The 16,422-nt window shown below is 46.8% G+C and overlaps 1 protein-coding gene across 5 annotated transcripts in view; it reads right to left on the bottom strand.

Moving 5' to 3' along the window:
* The window catches only part of RBM25 (RNA binding motif protein 25), a 110,211-nt gene that overhangs the window by 39,522 nt on the left and 54,267 nt on the right, over positions 1–16,422 (bottom strand). For all 5 annotated transcript variants that reach the window (XM_077261815.1, XM_077261824.1, XM_077261833.1 and 2 more), the window contains 2 exons: positions 8,373–8,533; positions 6,261–6,449 (listed from right to left, as the gene is read on the bottom strand). In XM_077261815.1, coding sequence (XP_077117930.1) covers positions 6,261–6,449; positions 8,373–8,533 — 350 coding nt within the window. The remainder of the gene's footprint in view (positions 1–6,260; positions 6,450–8,372; positions 8,534–16,422) is intronic.

Below are 16,422 nucleotides of genomic sequence, written 5' to 3' on the forward strand. Positions count from 1 at the left end.
CCTATGCTGGTCCCATCTCTCCCTTTTAAAGTGGCTGCTCAATTTCCTTCCTTAGTTACTACGTACTTCTTTCCTCTCTGGCATGGCCTCTTCTCAACCGGAATCTCGCCAGATCTGCGACGCTATATTTCCAGGAAAGGACTCCTCAGATGTTCGGACTCTCCTGTTTGTGATTTCTGAAGGAGGTCGACCCATTTCATAGACCTCTATTGTCTGGTGCACATGTTTCGTACCGAGTGAAGAAAACAGGATTTTTGGCTGCTTACCGTAAAATCTGTTTCTTAGAGCCTTCATTGGGGGACACTTGAAAAATGGGTGTATGCTGTGCCACTAGGAGGCTGATACTAAGCACAAAAAAAGATAGATCCTCCTCCGCACTGTACATCCCACCGACTGGCATTAGGATAATCAGTGAGAAAGCAGTAGAAGAAGCAACAAGATAAAGAGTATAAACAGACAATCAAAGTATCAGTAGAACACAGAAAAAAAGCTGATAAAAATGGGAGGGTGCTGTGTCCTCCAATGAAGGCTCAGAGAAACAGATTTTACTGTAAGCAACCAAAAATCCTGTTTTCTCCATCGCTTCATTGGGGGACACAGGAACCATGGGACGTCCCCAAAGCAGTCCATGGGGAGGGAACAGCCGAAGCTTTGTTCAGGTATGAGAACTCACCACTGCTGCCTGCAAGATCCTTCTGCCTAGGCTGGCGCCCGCCGAGGCGTCGGTATGGACCTTATAAAATATGGCGAACGTGTGGATGGAAAACCAAGTTGCCGCTTTGCAAAGTTGTAGAGCGGAAGCCCTATGGTGCACCGCCCAGGAAGCACCCACTGCCCGGGTAGAGTGAGCCATAATCCCAGGGGGAGGCACTCTGTTCTTGACCCGGTAAGCCTCCAAAATTGACGTTCTGATCCAGTGAGCAATCGTAGCCTTGGAGGCCAGCAGGCCTATTCACACACCATCTAGAATGACAAAAAAGTAGTCAGTCTTCCTAAATGGGGTGGTCCTAGCCAGATAGACCCTCCCCACCCTGACCAGGTCTAGCCTGTTCAATGAATGCTCCAGAGGATGAGCCGGAGCAGGACAAAAAGAAGGGATGATAATATCCTCGTTTAGGTGAAGAGCGGACACCACCTTTAGAAGGAAGGCGGAGGCCGCAAAACCACCTTATCCTGGTAAATAACCAAGAAAAAAGGGTGATAGGGAAGGGCCGCCAACTCTGAAACGCGCCTAATGATGGCCACCAGAAACGCCACCTTCCAAGACAGAAAGGACAGGGAAACCTCTCGGAGCGGTTGAAAGGGAGAACTCCTCAGGGCCTCCAGAACTAGATTGAGGTCCCAGGGGTCCACAGGTGTCCGGTACGGGAGAACCACATCTGCAACGCCCTGAAAAAAAGTTCTGACCTGAGAGAGGGAGGATAGATTCTTCTGGAAAAGAATGGAAAGTGCTGACAACTGGCCCTTTAGCGAACTAGGGGCCAGACCAGCGTCAAATCCCAACTGGAGACATGCCAGAAGGGGAGGGAGAGAAAAGGACATAGGCAGGATGTGATTAGACTCACACCAGCTGAAATAGGCTTTCCAGGTCCGATAAACCCTGGAAGATGACGGCTTCCTAGCATGGATCATGGTGAGAATCACCAGATCTGAAAAACTGGACGCTCTCAGCACCACGGTTTCAACAGCCATGCCGTTAAATTGAGCGACCGAGAATTCTGGTGGCAGATTGGTCCTTGGAACAGACGATCCGGTCTGTCTGGCGTCTGTCGTCACCACCTGCCAGTGAACGGAAAGGAAGGACCGGCCCTGGAGGATGAAAGGGGATGACAGCCACCAATTGAGAGACCGTTTGACTAGGGAAGAGTCGAATCAGACAAGCCGGGGACAGAACAGACCTGTCCAACTGCGAAAGGATGGCCAGCTGAAGTGGTCTGGAATGGAATTGCGCAAAGGGGATCGCTTTCGACGATGCCACCATCCTCTCAAGGACCTTCATTGCTGACGGAGAGAAGGAAGCCGGGGACATTAAAGAAAGCTAACTCCCTTGCTGAAGGATTGCTCTGGGTGTTGAGGATGACGGACAGGCTCTCCTGGGCCTGAGAAAAGGACGGAGCCTTGATGAGGATGTCATCAAGGTACAGGATTGGCACTAGGCCTCTGATCCTCAAAATGGCCATCAATTCTGCCATGATTTTTGTGAAGACCCTGGGAGCGGTTGCGAGTCCAAACGGCAGGGTGACAAACTGAAAATGGTCCTGCTGTACCACGAAACGCAGGAATCTCTGATGTCCTGGGAAAATCGAGACATGGACATAGGCGTCTTAAATGTCTATGGAGCACAGGAATTCCTGCGCCTCCATGGAAGCAATCACTGAACAAAGGGACCCCATCCTGAAATGTCGCAGGCGGACCTATTTGTTCAGTAACTTCAGATCCAGGATGGCCTGAACTGCGTCATCTTGCTTCGGCACCACAAACAGGTTTGAATAGAAACCTGTGACGCATTCTCGTTCTGGCACAGGGATGCGCTGGATGCAGAGAAACCCGGAACCAAAGGACAGATTCGAAGAATCGATCTCGGGGCAGCGCAGCGAACACTATTTTGTATCCTGAGGAAACAACCCACGCGTTCTCTACTAAGGCGAGCCAGAAGTCCCTGAAAAAATAAAAATTAAAAAATGATGAATGCCTAGCTTGGGAGATACGCTGGGCTCTTGACACGAGTCATGCCAAGGAAGATCTACCAGGTCTAGGCCTAGTGGATCTACGACGGGTGTTACGGGAACGCCAGGAAGGGATGGGTTTGAAGGAAGACCTTTTCCTATCCTGTCGAGCCTGCGGCCTCCGCTGGTGGGGAACATCCTCCGTCGCCGCGAAGCCACGAAAGGACCGAAACTGCCGCTTCGGAGGAGGCCAGCGAGGTTTGGACTGGGGAAGGAGAAAACTCGTGCCTCCGGTGGCCTCCTTGATAATTTGGTCCAACATGGAGCCAAACAGACGGGAACCCTGGAATAGCAAGCTGGTAAGGGACGACTTTGATGACAAGTCCACCTGATAGGCATTAAGCCAAATAGTCCGTCGGATGGCCACAATGTTGCTGGATGCCTGAGCTGCGCAAGATGCAGCATCCAGGGAGGCAGATACCATGTACTTGCTTGCATGAGAGATCTGGTCGGCAAGATCGGCCACTTCCTCCGGACGAGCTCCAACAAGGATGCCCTGACGAAGTTGTTTTGCCCATGCAGCCTATGGACTTTGACACCAAGGTAACGGCAAAGGTCGGGCATAAAGTGGAGTGGCCGCTTCAAAGGCTGATTTTGTGAAAGATTCAATGATCCTGTCATTGGAATCTTTGAGGGATGTTCCATTAGAAAGCGGGAGGACAGTGTTGGTGGACAGTCTGGAAACTGGCAGATCCACGGCCGGAGAGACTGTCCAGTTAGCAATGAGCTCCGAAGAGAAGGGATAAAGGATGCCGAGGCGCTTCCCTCTTTGAAAGCGTCTGGTCGGGTTCTCCCTTTCCCTGGCAAAAACCTCGTCACATTATGAGGGGCAAAAGCCTTGGGAGGTGGCTTCGACCATCTAAACAAAACCACCTGATTTACGGGTTCCGTAAAGGTATCCTTAACATTAAAGGTCTGGTTGTTCGCCACAATGAGACTTTGGACCATGTCTCATGTTAGAGGCTTGGTCCGAATCCAGGTCAGAGTCATCCTCTGAAAGTGCGTCCGAAACCGCCTTGCCTGAGTCGGGAGAGGAGGACCGGGAAGAGACAGTCTGTCGAGAGGGACGAGGGGAGGTAATGGAGCGGGAAGAGGACCTAGAACGACATGCCTGTCTGGATCTCTTGCGGCCAGTGTTAGGGGGCCCCGACGGTGAATTCTGAGACCCACTAGCTAATGCGGGGGCCGAAAAGGGCAACGTGTCAAGCACGGACACCATGGTCTGAGACACCTTAGTGAGATCCACCACGGACTGTGACAGAGAGGAAGCTCACACTGGGATAGGGGCCTCACTCTCAACTGGGGCAGAAGGGGGGCTCCTGGACGGTGGGCACCGTGGGGTTACTGCAGTCCTGACAGAGGGGAGAGGACTGACCTGAAGGAAGCTTGCTTTTACACAAGGAACATACAAAGTGTCTGACAAGAGCAGAGGAAGAAGAGGAGAAGGCAGCAGGGCGAGAACGCTCTCCTTTGGGATTAGGCATGATGAGCAGACCCACTAACTGGTGCAAGAAGGTTAGGGGACAGGAAGAATGCAGAGGAGAGTGTCAGTCTGCAGAGCAGAGCCACTCACGGTAATTGCAGGCTGCCTCCAGGCTGTAGGACTGAAAAGCTGTAGGACCCACAGGAAAAGGGTCACCATCCGGATCTCAAGCCAGAAAAAATGCCCGCAGGATAGCGCAGGGACCAGGTGGATTCACTGCAGGGACACTCGCTGCAGGGACGCATGCTGCCAAAAAAACCCGCTCTGAAGCCGGAAGAGGGGGGCGGGACCAAATGCCAGGTCCAGGAGGAGAAAGATGGCGCCAGCTCCAAGCATGAAGATATGGGGGGGGGGGGGGCGGAGTTAGCCGCAGGGCGGAAGAGTGCCGGGCGGGAAGTGCAGGGAAGAAGGGGCGGAGCCAACTCCGCAACTAGGGCCAAGAGAAGCCGGGATATAAATTACAGATGGTGACCGCCGAAGCATGGGGGAGCGGCGCGGAGGTCCCAAAACGTCACACAAGGTAGCCCCAGTGCCCCAAATCACCCCCAACCCTAAAATAAAAAAACTCATCTTTCTGTTTTTATCTTCTTTACTTGGATCTTCTCCTTGTCACCTCTGGAAGGGACCTGGGGGGAGAGAGCGAAATATCTCCCTATCCAGGAAAAAAATCGGACGTACGAAAATCCAATGCTGCGCCTCCACGCCTCCTCAAACTGACACTCTCTGGTGGGCGAGTGGGTAGGAGACGGGTGTCAGCACCGGATCCGGATCACCTGAACACTCTTCTGTGTTAGGGGGTTTGGGTCCTGCCAACTAGACTTATGAGGATACGGGGTGGCAGTACACGCCATTCTCATAGTCTCTACATGGGAGTACAAATGTGACTTCACACTGTATCCCACCGAAGGAAAAGGGAGAAGATCCATCTGATAAGGAACGAAGAACATTGAGGTAGATATGGGTCTAATGAAAGACCTGTGTCCCCCTCCTACTGACACTAAGCTAAAACTGATTATCCTAATACTAGTCGGTGGAATGTACACTGCGGGGGAGGAGCTAACTTTTTTTGTGCATAGTGTCAGCCTCCTAGTGGCAGCAGCATACACCCATGGTTCCTGTGTCTCCCAATGAAGAGATAGAGAAAAGACCGATCTCGCTTAGGATCACGGCCCTCCCCACTTGAGGAGCTTCATGGGCTCTTCGCCCTTGGACCAGCTAGGCTGCTTCCTAGTCTTTGGTCCACATCTTCTCTTAGTCCTACACAGTTCTCACCTATGCTTCAGTGATCGCCACCCTGGACAGGAAGGTTCTGCGTGCAGCAGTGGACCGGCCTTACATTTTGGCATAGCTCGTTCTTCCCACCCTAGGGACTGCTTTAGGATGTCCCATGGGTTTCTTTGTCACCCAATGAAACGATAGAGAAACGATTTTGGGTACTTACCATAAAGTATTTTTTTCTGGGAGTCTTCATTGGAGGGACACTGCACCCGCCTTGTTTTTACCATTGTTGGTTTAATTTAGAGTGGTCTCCTTTTCTACTGCTTTCTCACAAACTGCTTAGCTCTCTGCTAGTCAGTGAGTGTAGACTGCAGGGGGGAAAAGTTAACTTTTTTCTGCCTAGTGGCAGCAGCATACACCAATTGTTTCACATGTCCCCGCAATGAAGGCTCCGAGAAAAAGATTTTACAGTAAGTACCAAAAATCTTCGTTTTGATGTTTACTGCTCATTGCCTAGGTTGTGAGCCACCTTTGCAGTATATCAGGTGGCCAGTATTCTAGGCAATGAGGGCTGCATTTACAAGCTCTCCATCTGCTAAAGAGTTTGTAAGCACTAAGATGAAGCTGGGGTCAGACGCCTGGAGAGCACCTTTGACTTCGGATTCCAGCCAGCTTGTGTGCTAATGTGCTCCGGCAAAGCTGCCTCTGCTTGTAGTATGCAAGAAAGCACAGTTTGGACCAATGGGGCAAACATATCTCTGGTCCATAGCATCAATCCAACAACGCCTTTATTGCAACTAGACTTTCATTTACAAACTATATAGTCTACTTACTGACAATTCTTCCTTTTTGTCCTTTCTTTTCTTTTTTGGATGTGACTCCGAGTCCAGAGATGGAGCATTCAGCTCACTGGCATACTCTTTTATTAGCACATCAATTGAACTTCTAAAAATGGCATCACGTCTTTTTGTTTCTTCATCAAGGTCATCATCTTCATCGCCAGTTGGTTCAGGACGGGCATTCTAAAAAAAATAATTGACAAGGCCACATTTGTTTCTCGGCCTACTAGAAGGCAACAACTATTGATCATCTCCACGTAAGAAAAAAAAAAATATTATATATATATATATATATATATATATATATATATATATATATATATATATATATATATAGACACACACACACACAGTGGGGCAAAAAAGTATTTAGTCATTCAGCAATAGTGCAAGTTCCACCACTTAAAAAGATGAGAGGCGTCTGTAATTTACATCATAGGTAGACCTCAACTATGGGAGACAAACTGAGAAAAAAAAAATCCAGAAAATCACATTGTCTGTTTTTTTATCATTTTATTTGCATATTATGGTGGAAAATAAGTATTTGGTCAGGAACAAACAATCAAGATTTCTGGCTCTCACAGACCTGTAACGTCTTCTTCTTTAAGAGTCTCCTCTTTCCTCCACTCATTACCTGTAGTAATGGCACCTGTTTAAACTTGTTATCAGTATAAAAAGACACCTGTGCACACCCTCAAACAGTCTGACTCCAAACTCCACTATGGTGAAGACCAAAGAGCTGTCAAAGGACACCAGAAACAAAATTGTAGCCCTGCACCAGGCTGGGAAGACTGAATCTGCAATAGCCAACCAGCTTGGAGTGAAGAAATCAACAGTGGGAGCAATAATTAGAAAATGGAAGACATTCAAGACTACTGATAATCTCCCTCGATCTGGGGCTCCACGCAAAATCCCACCCCGTGGGGTCAGAATGATCACAAGAACGGTGAGCAAAAATCCCAGAACCACGCGGGGGGACCTAGTGAATGAACTGCAGAGAGCTGGGACCAATGTAACAAGGCCTACCATAAGTAACACACTACGCCACCATGGACTCAGATCCTGCAGTGCCAGACGTGTCCCACTGCTTAAGCCAGTACATGTCCGGGCCCGTCTGAAGTTTGCTAGAGAGCATTTGGATGATCCAGAGGAGTTTTGGGAGAATGTCCTATGGTCTGATGAAACCAAATTGGAACTGTTTGGTAGAAACACAACTTGTCGTGTTTGGAGGAAAAAGAATACTGAGTTGCATCCATCCAACACCATACCTACTGTAAAGCATGGTGGTGGAAACATCATGCTTTGGGGCTGTTTCTCTGCAAAGGGGCCAGGACGACTGATCCGGGTACATGAAAGAATGAATGGGGCCATGTATCGTGAGATTTTGAGTGCAAACCTCCTTCCATCAGCAAGGGCATTGAAGATGAAACGTGGCTGGGTCTTTGAACATGACAATGATCCAAAGCACACCGTCAGGGCAACGAAGGAGTGGCTTCGTAAGAAGCATTTCAAGGTCCTGGAGTGGTCTAGCCAGTCTCCAGATCTCAACCCTATAGAAAACCTTTGGAGGGAGTTGAAAGTCCGTGTTGCCAAGCGAAAAGCCAAAAACATCACTGCTCTAGAGGAGATCTGCATGGAGGAATGGGCCAACATACCAACAACAGTGTGTGGCAACCTTGTGAAGACTTACAGAAAACGTTTGACCTCTGTCATTGCCAACAAAGGAAATATTACAAAGTATTGAGATGAAATTTTGTTTCTGACCAAATACTTATTTTCCACCATAATATGCAAATAAAATGATAAAAAAAACAGACAATGATTTTCTGGATTTTTTTTTCTCAGCTTGTCTCCCATAGTTGAGGTCTACCTATGATGTAAATTACAGACGCCTCTCATCTTTTTAAGTGGTGGAACTTGCACTATTGCTGAATGACTAAATACTTTTTTGCGTGCGTGCGTGTATTATATATATATATATATACACACATATATACACACACATACACACACACGCACGCACATTTTTTACATTGTCTACAATAAATGAAGGTAGAGTCAGAAATGCATATAATTTAAGTAACCAACTTTTTTTATGCTGCTCACCCCATTAGAAGACTTTCTGCTTGCTTTCCACTCATCCAATTGAGCTTTTGTCTTAGCGTCTACTTTAACAAGTAGCTTCTTTTCACCAATCTGTAAGTCATGGAGTAACCGCAGTGCTCGAAGGGTAGATTCAGGCTCTTTATACTCACAAAACCCAAAAGCTGTATGGGAAAACAAGAAAAGGAAAAGATTAACGGTTGTAAAAGGATATCATTTCTTATATTCACTCAATGTGAAAAGCTATATGTACAGCACGGCAGCAGAAGGATAAGAAACTAATTACCCACATATGGTAAATCACAAAAATGAGTACACCCCTCACATTTTTGTAAATTTTTATGAGACAACACTGAAGATATGACACTTTGATACAATGTAAAGTTGCCCGTGTACAGCTTTTATAACAGTGTAAACTTGGTGCACCCTCTAAATAACACAGCCATTAACCCCTTCACCCCCAAGGGTGGTTTGCACGTTATGGACCGGGCCAATTATTACAATTCTGACCACTGTCCCTTTATGAGGTTATAACTCTGGAACGCTTCAACGGATCCTGGTGATTCTGACATTGTTTTCTCGTGACATATTGTACTTCATGATAGTGGTAAAATTTCTTTGATATTACCTGCGTTTATTTGTGAAAAAAATGTAAATTTGGCAAAAATTTTGAAAATTTCGCAATTTTCCAAATTTGAATTTTTATGCAATTAAATCACAGTGATCTGTCACACAAAATACTTAATAAGTAACATTTCCCACATGTCTACTTTACATCAGCACCATTTTGGAACCAAAATTTTTTTTTGTTAGGGAGTTATAAGGGTTAAAAGTTGACCAGCAATTTCTCATTTTTACAACACCATTTTTTTTTAGGGACCACATCTCATTTGAAGTCATTTTGAGGGGTCTATATGATAGAAAATACCCAAGTGTGACACCATTCTAAAAACTGCACCCCTCAAGGTGCTCAAAACCACATTCAAAAAGTTTATTAACCCTTCAGGTGTTTCACAGGAATTTTTGGAATGTTTAAATAAAAATGAACATTTAACTTTTTTTCACACAAAATTTACTTCAGCTCCAATTTGTTTTATTTTACCAAGGGTAAAAGGAAAAAATGGACCCCAAAAGATGTTATACAATTTGTCCCGAGTACGCCGATACTCCATATGTAGGGGTAAACCACTGTTTGGGCGCATGACAGAGCTCGGAAGCGAAGGAGCGCCATTTGACTTTTCAATGCAAAATTGACTGGAATTGAGATGGGACGCCATGTTGCGTTTGGAGAGCCACTGATGTGCCTAAACATTGAAACCCCCCACAAGTGACACCATTTTGGAAAGTAGACCCCCTAAGGAACTTATCTAGATGTGTGGTGAGCACTTTGACCCACCAAGTGCTTCACAGAAGTTTATAATGCAGAACCGTAAAAATAAAAAATCATATTTTTTCACAAAAATGATCTTTTCGCCCCCAACTATTTATTTTCTAAAGGGTAAGAGAAGAAATTGGACCCCAAAAGTTGTTGTACAATTTGTCCTGAGTACGCTGATACCCCATATGTGGGGGTAAACCACTGTTTGGGCGCATGGGAGAGCTCGGAAGGGAAGGAGCGCCGTTTGACTTTTCACTGCAAAATTGACAGGAATTGAGATGGGACGCCATGTTGCATTTGGAGAGCCACTGAGGTGCCTAAACATTGAAGCCCCCCCACAAGTGACAACATTTTGGAAAGTAGACCCCTAAGGAACTTATCTAGAGGTGTGGTGAGCACTTTGACCCACCAAGTGCTTCACAGAAGATTATAATGCAGAGCCATAAAAATAAAACAAAATTTTTTTCACACAAAAATTATTTTTTAGCCCCCAGTTTTGTATTTTCCCGAGGGTAACAGGAGAAATTGGACCCCAAAAGTTGTTGTCCAATTTGTCCTGAGTACGCTGATACCCCATATGTGGGGGGGAACCACCGTTTGGGCACATGGGAGGGCTCGGAAGGGATGGAGCGCCATTTGGAATGCAGACTTAGATGGAATGGTCTGCAGGCATCACATTGCGTTTGCAGAGCCCATAATGTACCTAAACAGTAAAACCCCCCCACAAGTGACACCATTTTGGAAAGTAGACCCCCTAAGGAACTCATCTAGGTGTGTTGTGAGAGCTTTGAACCCCCAAGTGTTTCACTACAGTTTATAACGCAGAGCCGTGCAAATAAAAAATATTTTTTTTCCACAAAAATTATTTTTTAGCCCCCAGTTTTGTATTTTTCCAAGGGTAAAGGCCCCGTCTCACTAAGCGATTTACCAACGATCACGACCAGCGATACGACCTGGCCGTGATCGTTGGTAAGTCGTTGTGTGGTCGCTGGGGAGCTGTCACACAGACCGCTCTCCAGCGACCAACGATCAGGGGAACGACTTCGGCATCGTTGAAACTGTCTTCAACGATGCCGAAGTCCCCCCCCTGCAGCACCCGGGTAACCAGGGTAAACATCGGGTTACTAAGCGCAGGGCCGCGCTTAGTAACCCGATGTTTGTTTTTTTTGGTAACCAGGGTAAACATCGGGTTACTAAGCGCGGCCCTGCGCTTAGTAACCCGATGTTTACCCTGGTTACCAAAAAAAACAAACAGTACATACTCGCCTTTCGGTGTCCAGGTCCCTTGCCGTCTGCTTCCTGCTCTGACTGAGATCCGGCCGTACAGTGAGAGCAGAGCGCAGCGGTAACGTCACTGCTGTGCTCTCACTTCTCACTGTACGGCCGGCAGTCAGTGAGAGCAGGAAGCAGACGGCAAGGGACCTGGACACCGAAAGGCGAGTATGTACTGTTTGTTTTTTTTTACATTTACGCTGGTAACCAGGGTAAACATCGGGTTACTAAGCGCGGCCCTGCGCTTAGTAACCCGATGTTTACCCTGGTTACCAGTGAAGACATCGCTGGATCGGTGTCACACACACCGATTCAGCGATGTCAGCGGGGCCTCAACGACCAAAAAAAGGTCCAGGCCATTCCGACACGACCAGCGATCTCGCAGCAGGGGCCTGATCGCTGGTACGTGTCACACATAGCGAGATCGCTATGGAGGTCGCTGTTGCGTCACAAAACTTGTGACTCAGCAGCGATCTCGCTAGCGATCTCGCTATGTGAGACGGGGCCTTAACAGGAGAAATTGGACCCTATATATTGTTGTCCAATTTGTCCTGAGTACGCTGATACTTGATATCTGGGGGGGGGAACCACCGTTTGAGCGCATGGCAGAGCTCGGAAGGGAAGGATCATCATTTGCAATGCAGACTTAGATGGATTGGTCTACAGGCATCACATTGCGTTTGCAGAGCCCCTAATGTACCTAAACAGTATAAACCCCCCATAAGTGACCCAATATTGGAAACTAGACCCCCCAAGGAACTTATCTAGTTGTGTTGTGAGAACTTTGAACCCCCAAGTGTTTCACTACAGTTTATAACGCAGAGCCGTGCAAATAAAAAATATTTTTTTTCCACAAAAATTATTTTTTAGCCCCCAGTTTTGTATTTTTCCAAGGGTAACAGGAGAAATTGGACCCTATATATTGTTGTCCAATTTGTCTTGAGTACGCTGATACCCCATATGTGGGGGGGAACCACCGTTTGGGCGCATGGGAGGGCTCGGAAAGGAAGGAGCGCCATTTGGAATGCAGACTTAGATGGAATGGTCTGCAGGCGTCACATTGCGTTTGCAGAGCCCCTAATGTACCTAAACAGTAGAAACCCCCCACAAGTGACACGATTTTGGAAAGTAGAACCCCTAAGGAACTCATCTAGATGTGTTGTGAGAGCTTTGAACCCCCAAGTGTTTCACTACAGTTTATAACACAGATCCATGCAAATAAAAAAAAAATTTTTTTCCACAAAAATTATTTTTTAGCCCCTAGTTTTGTATTTTCCCAAGGGTAACAGGAGAAATTGGACCCCAAAAGTTGTTCTCCAATGTGTTCCGAGTACGCTCATACCCCATATGTTGGGGTAAACCCCTGTTTGGGCGCACGGGAGAGCTTGGAAGGGAAGAAGCACTGTTTTACTTTTTCAACGCAGAATTGGCTGGAATTGAAATCGGACGCCATGTCACGTTTGGAGAGCCCCTGATGTGCCTAAACAGTGGAAACCCCCCAATTATAACTGAAACCCTAATCCAAACACACCCCTAACCCTAATCCCAACGGTAACCCTAACCACACCTCTAACCCAGACACACCCCTAACCCTAATCCCAACCCTATTCCCAACCGTAAATGTAATCCAAACCCTAACCCTAACTTTAGCCCCAACTCTAGCCCTAACCCTAGCCCTAACCCTATTGGGAAAATGGAAATAAATACATTTTTTACATTTTTTTTAATTTTTCCCTAACTAAGCGGGTGATGAAGGGGGGTTTGATTTACTTTTATAGCGGGTTATTTAGCGGATTTTTATGATTGGCAGCCATCACACACTGAAAGACGCTTTTTATTGCAAAAAATATTTTTTGCGTTACCACATTTTGAGAGCTATAATTTTTCCATATTTGAGACCACAGAGTCATGTGAGGTCTTGTTTTTTGTGGGACGAGTTGACGTTTTTATTGGTAACATGTTCGGGCACGGGATATTTTTTTGATCGCTGTTTATTCCGATTTTTGTGAGGCAGAATGACCAAAAACCAGCTATTCATGAATTTCTTTTGGGGGAGGCGTTTATACTGTTCCACGTTTGGTAAAATTGATAAAGCAGTTTTATTCTTCGGGTCAGTACGATTACAGCGATATCTCATTTATATAATTTTTTTTTGTTTTGGCGCTTTTATACGATAAAAGCTATTTTATAGAAAAAATAATTATTTTGGCATCGCTTTATTCTGAGGACTATAACTTTTTTATTTTTTCGCTCATGATGGTGTATGGCGGCTCGTTTTTTGCGGGACAAGATTACGTTTTCAGCGGTACCATGGCAATTTATATCCGTCTTTTTGATCGCGTGTTATTCCACTTTTTGTTTGGCGGTATGAGAATAAAGCGTTGTTTTTTGCCTCTTTTTTTTTTTTTTTTACGGTGTTCACTGAAGGGGTTAACCAGTGATATAGTTTTATAGGTGGGGTCGTTACGGACGCGGCGATACTAAATATGTGTACTTTTATTGTTTGATATTTTTTTTATTTAGATAAAGAAATGTATTTATGGGAATAATTTTTTTTTTTTAATTTATTTAGGAAATTTTTTTTTATTTTTTTTTCTACACATGTGGACATTTTTTTTAAACTTTTTTACTTTGTCCCAGGGGGGGACATTACAGATCGATGATCTGATAGTGTGCACAGCACTCTGTCAGATCATTGATCTCACTTACATCGGTGCAGGCTTACCAGTGCCTGCTCTGAGCAGGCACTCGGTAAGCCACCTCCCTCCCTGCAGGACCCGGATGCCGCGGCCATCTTGGATCCGGGACCTGCGGCGAGGAGGGAGGTAGGAGACCCTCGGAGCAACGCGATCACATCGCGTTGCTCCGGCGGTCTCAGGGAAGCACGCAGGGAGCCCCCTCCCTGCGCGATGCTTCCCTATACCGCCGGCACACCGCGATCATGTTTGATCGCAGTGTGCCGGGGGTTAATGTGCCGGGGGCGGTCCGTGACCGCTCCTGGCACATAGTGCCGGATGTCAGCTGCGATAGTCAGCTGACACCCGGCCGCGATCGGCCGCGCTCCCCCCGTGAGCGCGGCCGATCGCGTATGACGTACTATTCCGTCCTTGGGAAGTAGGGCCCACCCCACATGGACGGAATAGTACGTCTAATGACAGAAAGGGGTTAATGTCTAAACTGTTGGCATATTTTGTGTGGCCATCATTATTTTCAATCACTACCTTAACTCTTGGGCATGAACTTCACAGGTAGCCCACTATGGGCTGACATTTTAATTTGCTAGAGTCAAGTATCTGAACACGACACATACTCAATGCAAATACGGCAGCCCCAAGCCATAGGAGACTGCCGTTGGTGTCCGACCACATCTTCAACACTGTGGCTGCCTCAGGGCTGGGCATACCACCTGGGCTGCCTAGTGCACAGTTGTGCTCTGAGCTTCAATTTCTCCATCATCACTCACCAAGCGTTCAGCGGCGACAACGACAGGAGTGTTCAGAGTACAGCCTCGGAAAAACTCCTTTGCGAAGGTATTCTGTGGATGCTCCCACTGCCAATTCTAGTGGACCAGATTGCCCATTAGGGGGAAGTACCTTCTGTCGGATTCTCGTCACATTTTGGACACCACGGGGGGGGGGGGGGGGTTTGGGGTCAAACTTCGCTTCGACAACAGAGGGACAAATGTCCACCTCCCAAGACTCAGTTTAGCTCCTTTTAAAAATTCTCAGTCTGGAACAGCAATTGCCAAGTAAATCTCTAGCCCACCAAGGAAGAAAAAAAAAAAAAAAAGAAAAAGAAAAAAAAAAAAAAACAGTCTAAGGCTGATGGAATGCGCAAATCATCCTTTCTAATCAGAATTTTGGAACTCAGGGCAACCTTTTTGGATCTTCTTTATTGGCAGGACCTTCTCTCAAGTCGTCTGATCCAAGTCCAATCTGACAATGCCACGGCAATGGCATACATCAACCATGGAGGAACTTGAATTTGAGCAGTGATGTTAGAAGTGTCTCAGATACAGTGATGTGCTGAACAGAATGTGCCAGCAATCTTAACGGTACCAAACTCTGGTGTTGACAACTGGGCCACTGACTCTCAGCCGTAAGGGCCTCCCCGCGGATGAATGGTCTCTGAACCAGTTTTTGATAAGATCTGCTTCAGTTGGGGAATTCCTGATGTCTGTTTGATAGCGTCCAGACTGAACCACAATGTTCCCCACTTTGTGTCCAGATCTCATGACCCCCTAACGATCGCCTACAACGCACTGGCGATATCCTGGTCCCAGGTTCAAACATCTCATACCTGTTTCCCCCTCTACCACTGATCCTCAGACAGGTCAAAATCAAGGCAAAAGGAGTACCTGCCATACTCATGGATCCAGACTGGCCCAGAAAACCTTGGTATGTGGAGGCTATCAAGCTGCTTGCATACACTCCGTGGAAACTTCTGGATCTTCTAGAATTAACGGCACAGCTGTTGAAGTACCGAGGTTCGCTAGTTTCTCCAATCAGGTCATCCAGACCATGATCAGGGTGAGGACGCCTTCTTCCTCTTGAACTTACCTGTCATGATTCATTTTTGGATTTGTGGCAGCTCTGGTTCCAGTATAATTTAAATTTAGCCATTTTCCTTTCGGTCCAGCAAGGGTTAAAGTCAGTTTCCTTGCTGGCAGCTGCTTTGTTGCTAGTCAGCTGATGTGGGTGGTGACCACTTCGACAATCCGTTTAAAAGTCACATGACCATTCAGCTGGCTGTCGGTGATAGAGTTATCTATGATGACCAGCCAGGAGTAAAGAGCTCCCTGGCTTCAGTGGTGAACCTGTGTTCGTGGAGTTCACGGTCCTGGTGCCTTATCCTCTGCTGTGTGGTGCTTTACAGCAGGGATACTGCTATGTACTAATTTCCCTTTTTCTGTCTGTCTTGTTGTTGTCCCCCTCCCTGTGTTGCTCACCATCTTCAGTGGTGAGGCTAGCGTCCCTGTCGCGGCCAGTGCACTAGCCAGGGAATAGCGAGGTGACAATCAGGGACTAGGCACATGACAGCTGGGGGGGGGGCCCCACTTAGGGGAGTTTAGGGACAGGCACAGGTTGGAGTTCAGGAGGCTCCCCATCCCCCGGATCCCTACGATTAGGGCCTTCCTCACCCCTTTCCATCCCGTTGTTGGTATTTGTTGTGTCATCCGCTGGACCTAACTGTGTCGGTCATATAATTACCATAGTACATGGAAGGCCTTCTTCCACAGGTGCAGAGCCAATTAGGACACCCCTACAGTTTTTGTACTACTATCCCTTTTGGCCTTCTTGCAGTCAGGCTTTGAACCTGGCCTGTACCACAGTTCTCTCAAGGATTAGGTTTTAAGACCTTTCTTCAGAAGGTCGCATACTCTCTGTTCCTCCTTACTGGCCC

This window comes from Ranitomeya variabilis, chromosome 1 (assembly GCF_051348905.1).
Source record: "Ranitomeya variabilis isolate aRanVar5 chromosome 1, aRanVar5.hap1, whole genome shotgun sequence".
Classification (NCBI taxonomy): Eukaryota; Metazoa; Chordata; class Amphibia; order Anura; family Dendrobatidae; genus Ranitomeya; species Ranitomeya variabilis.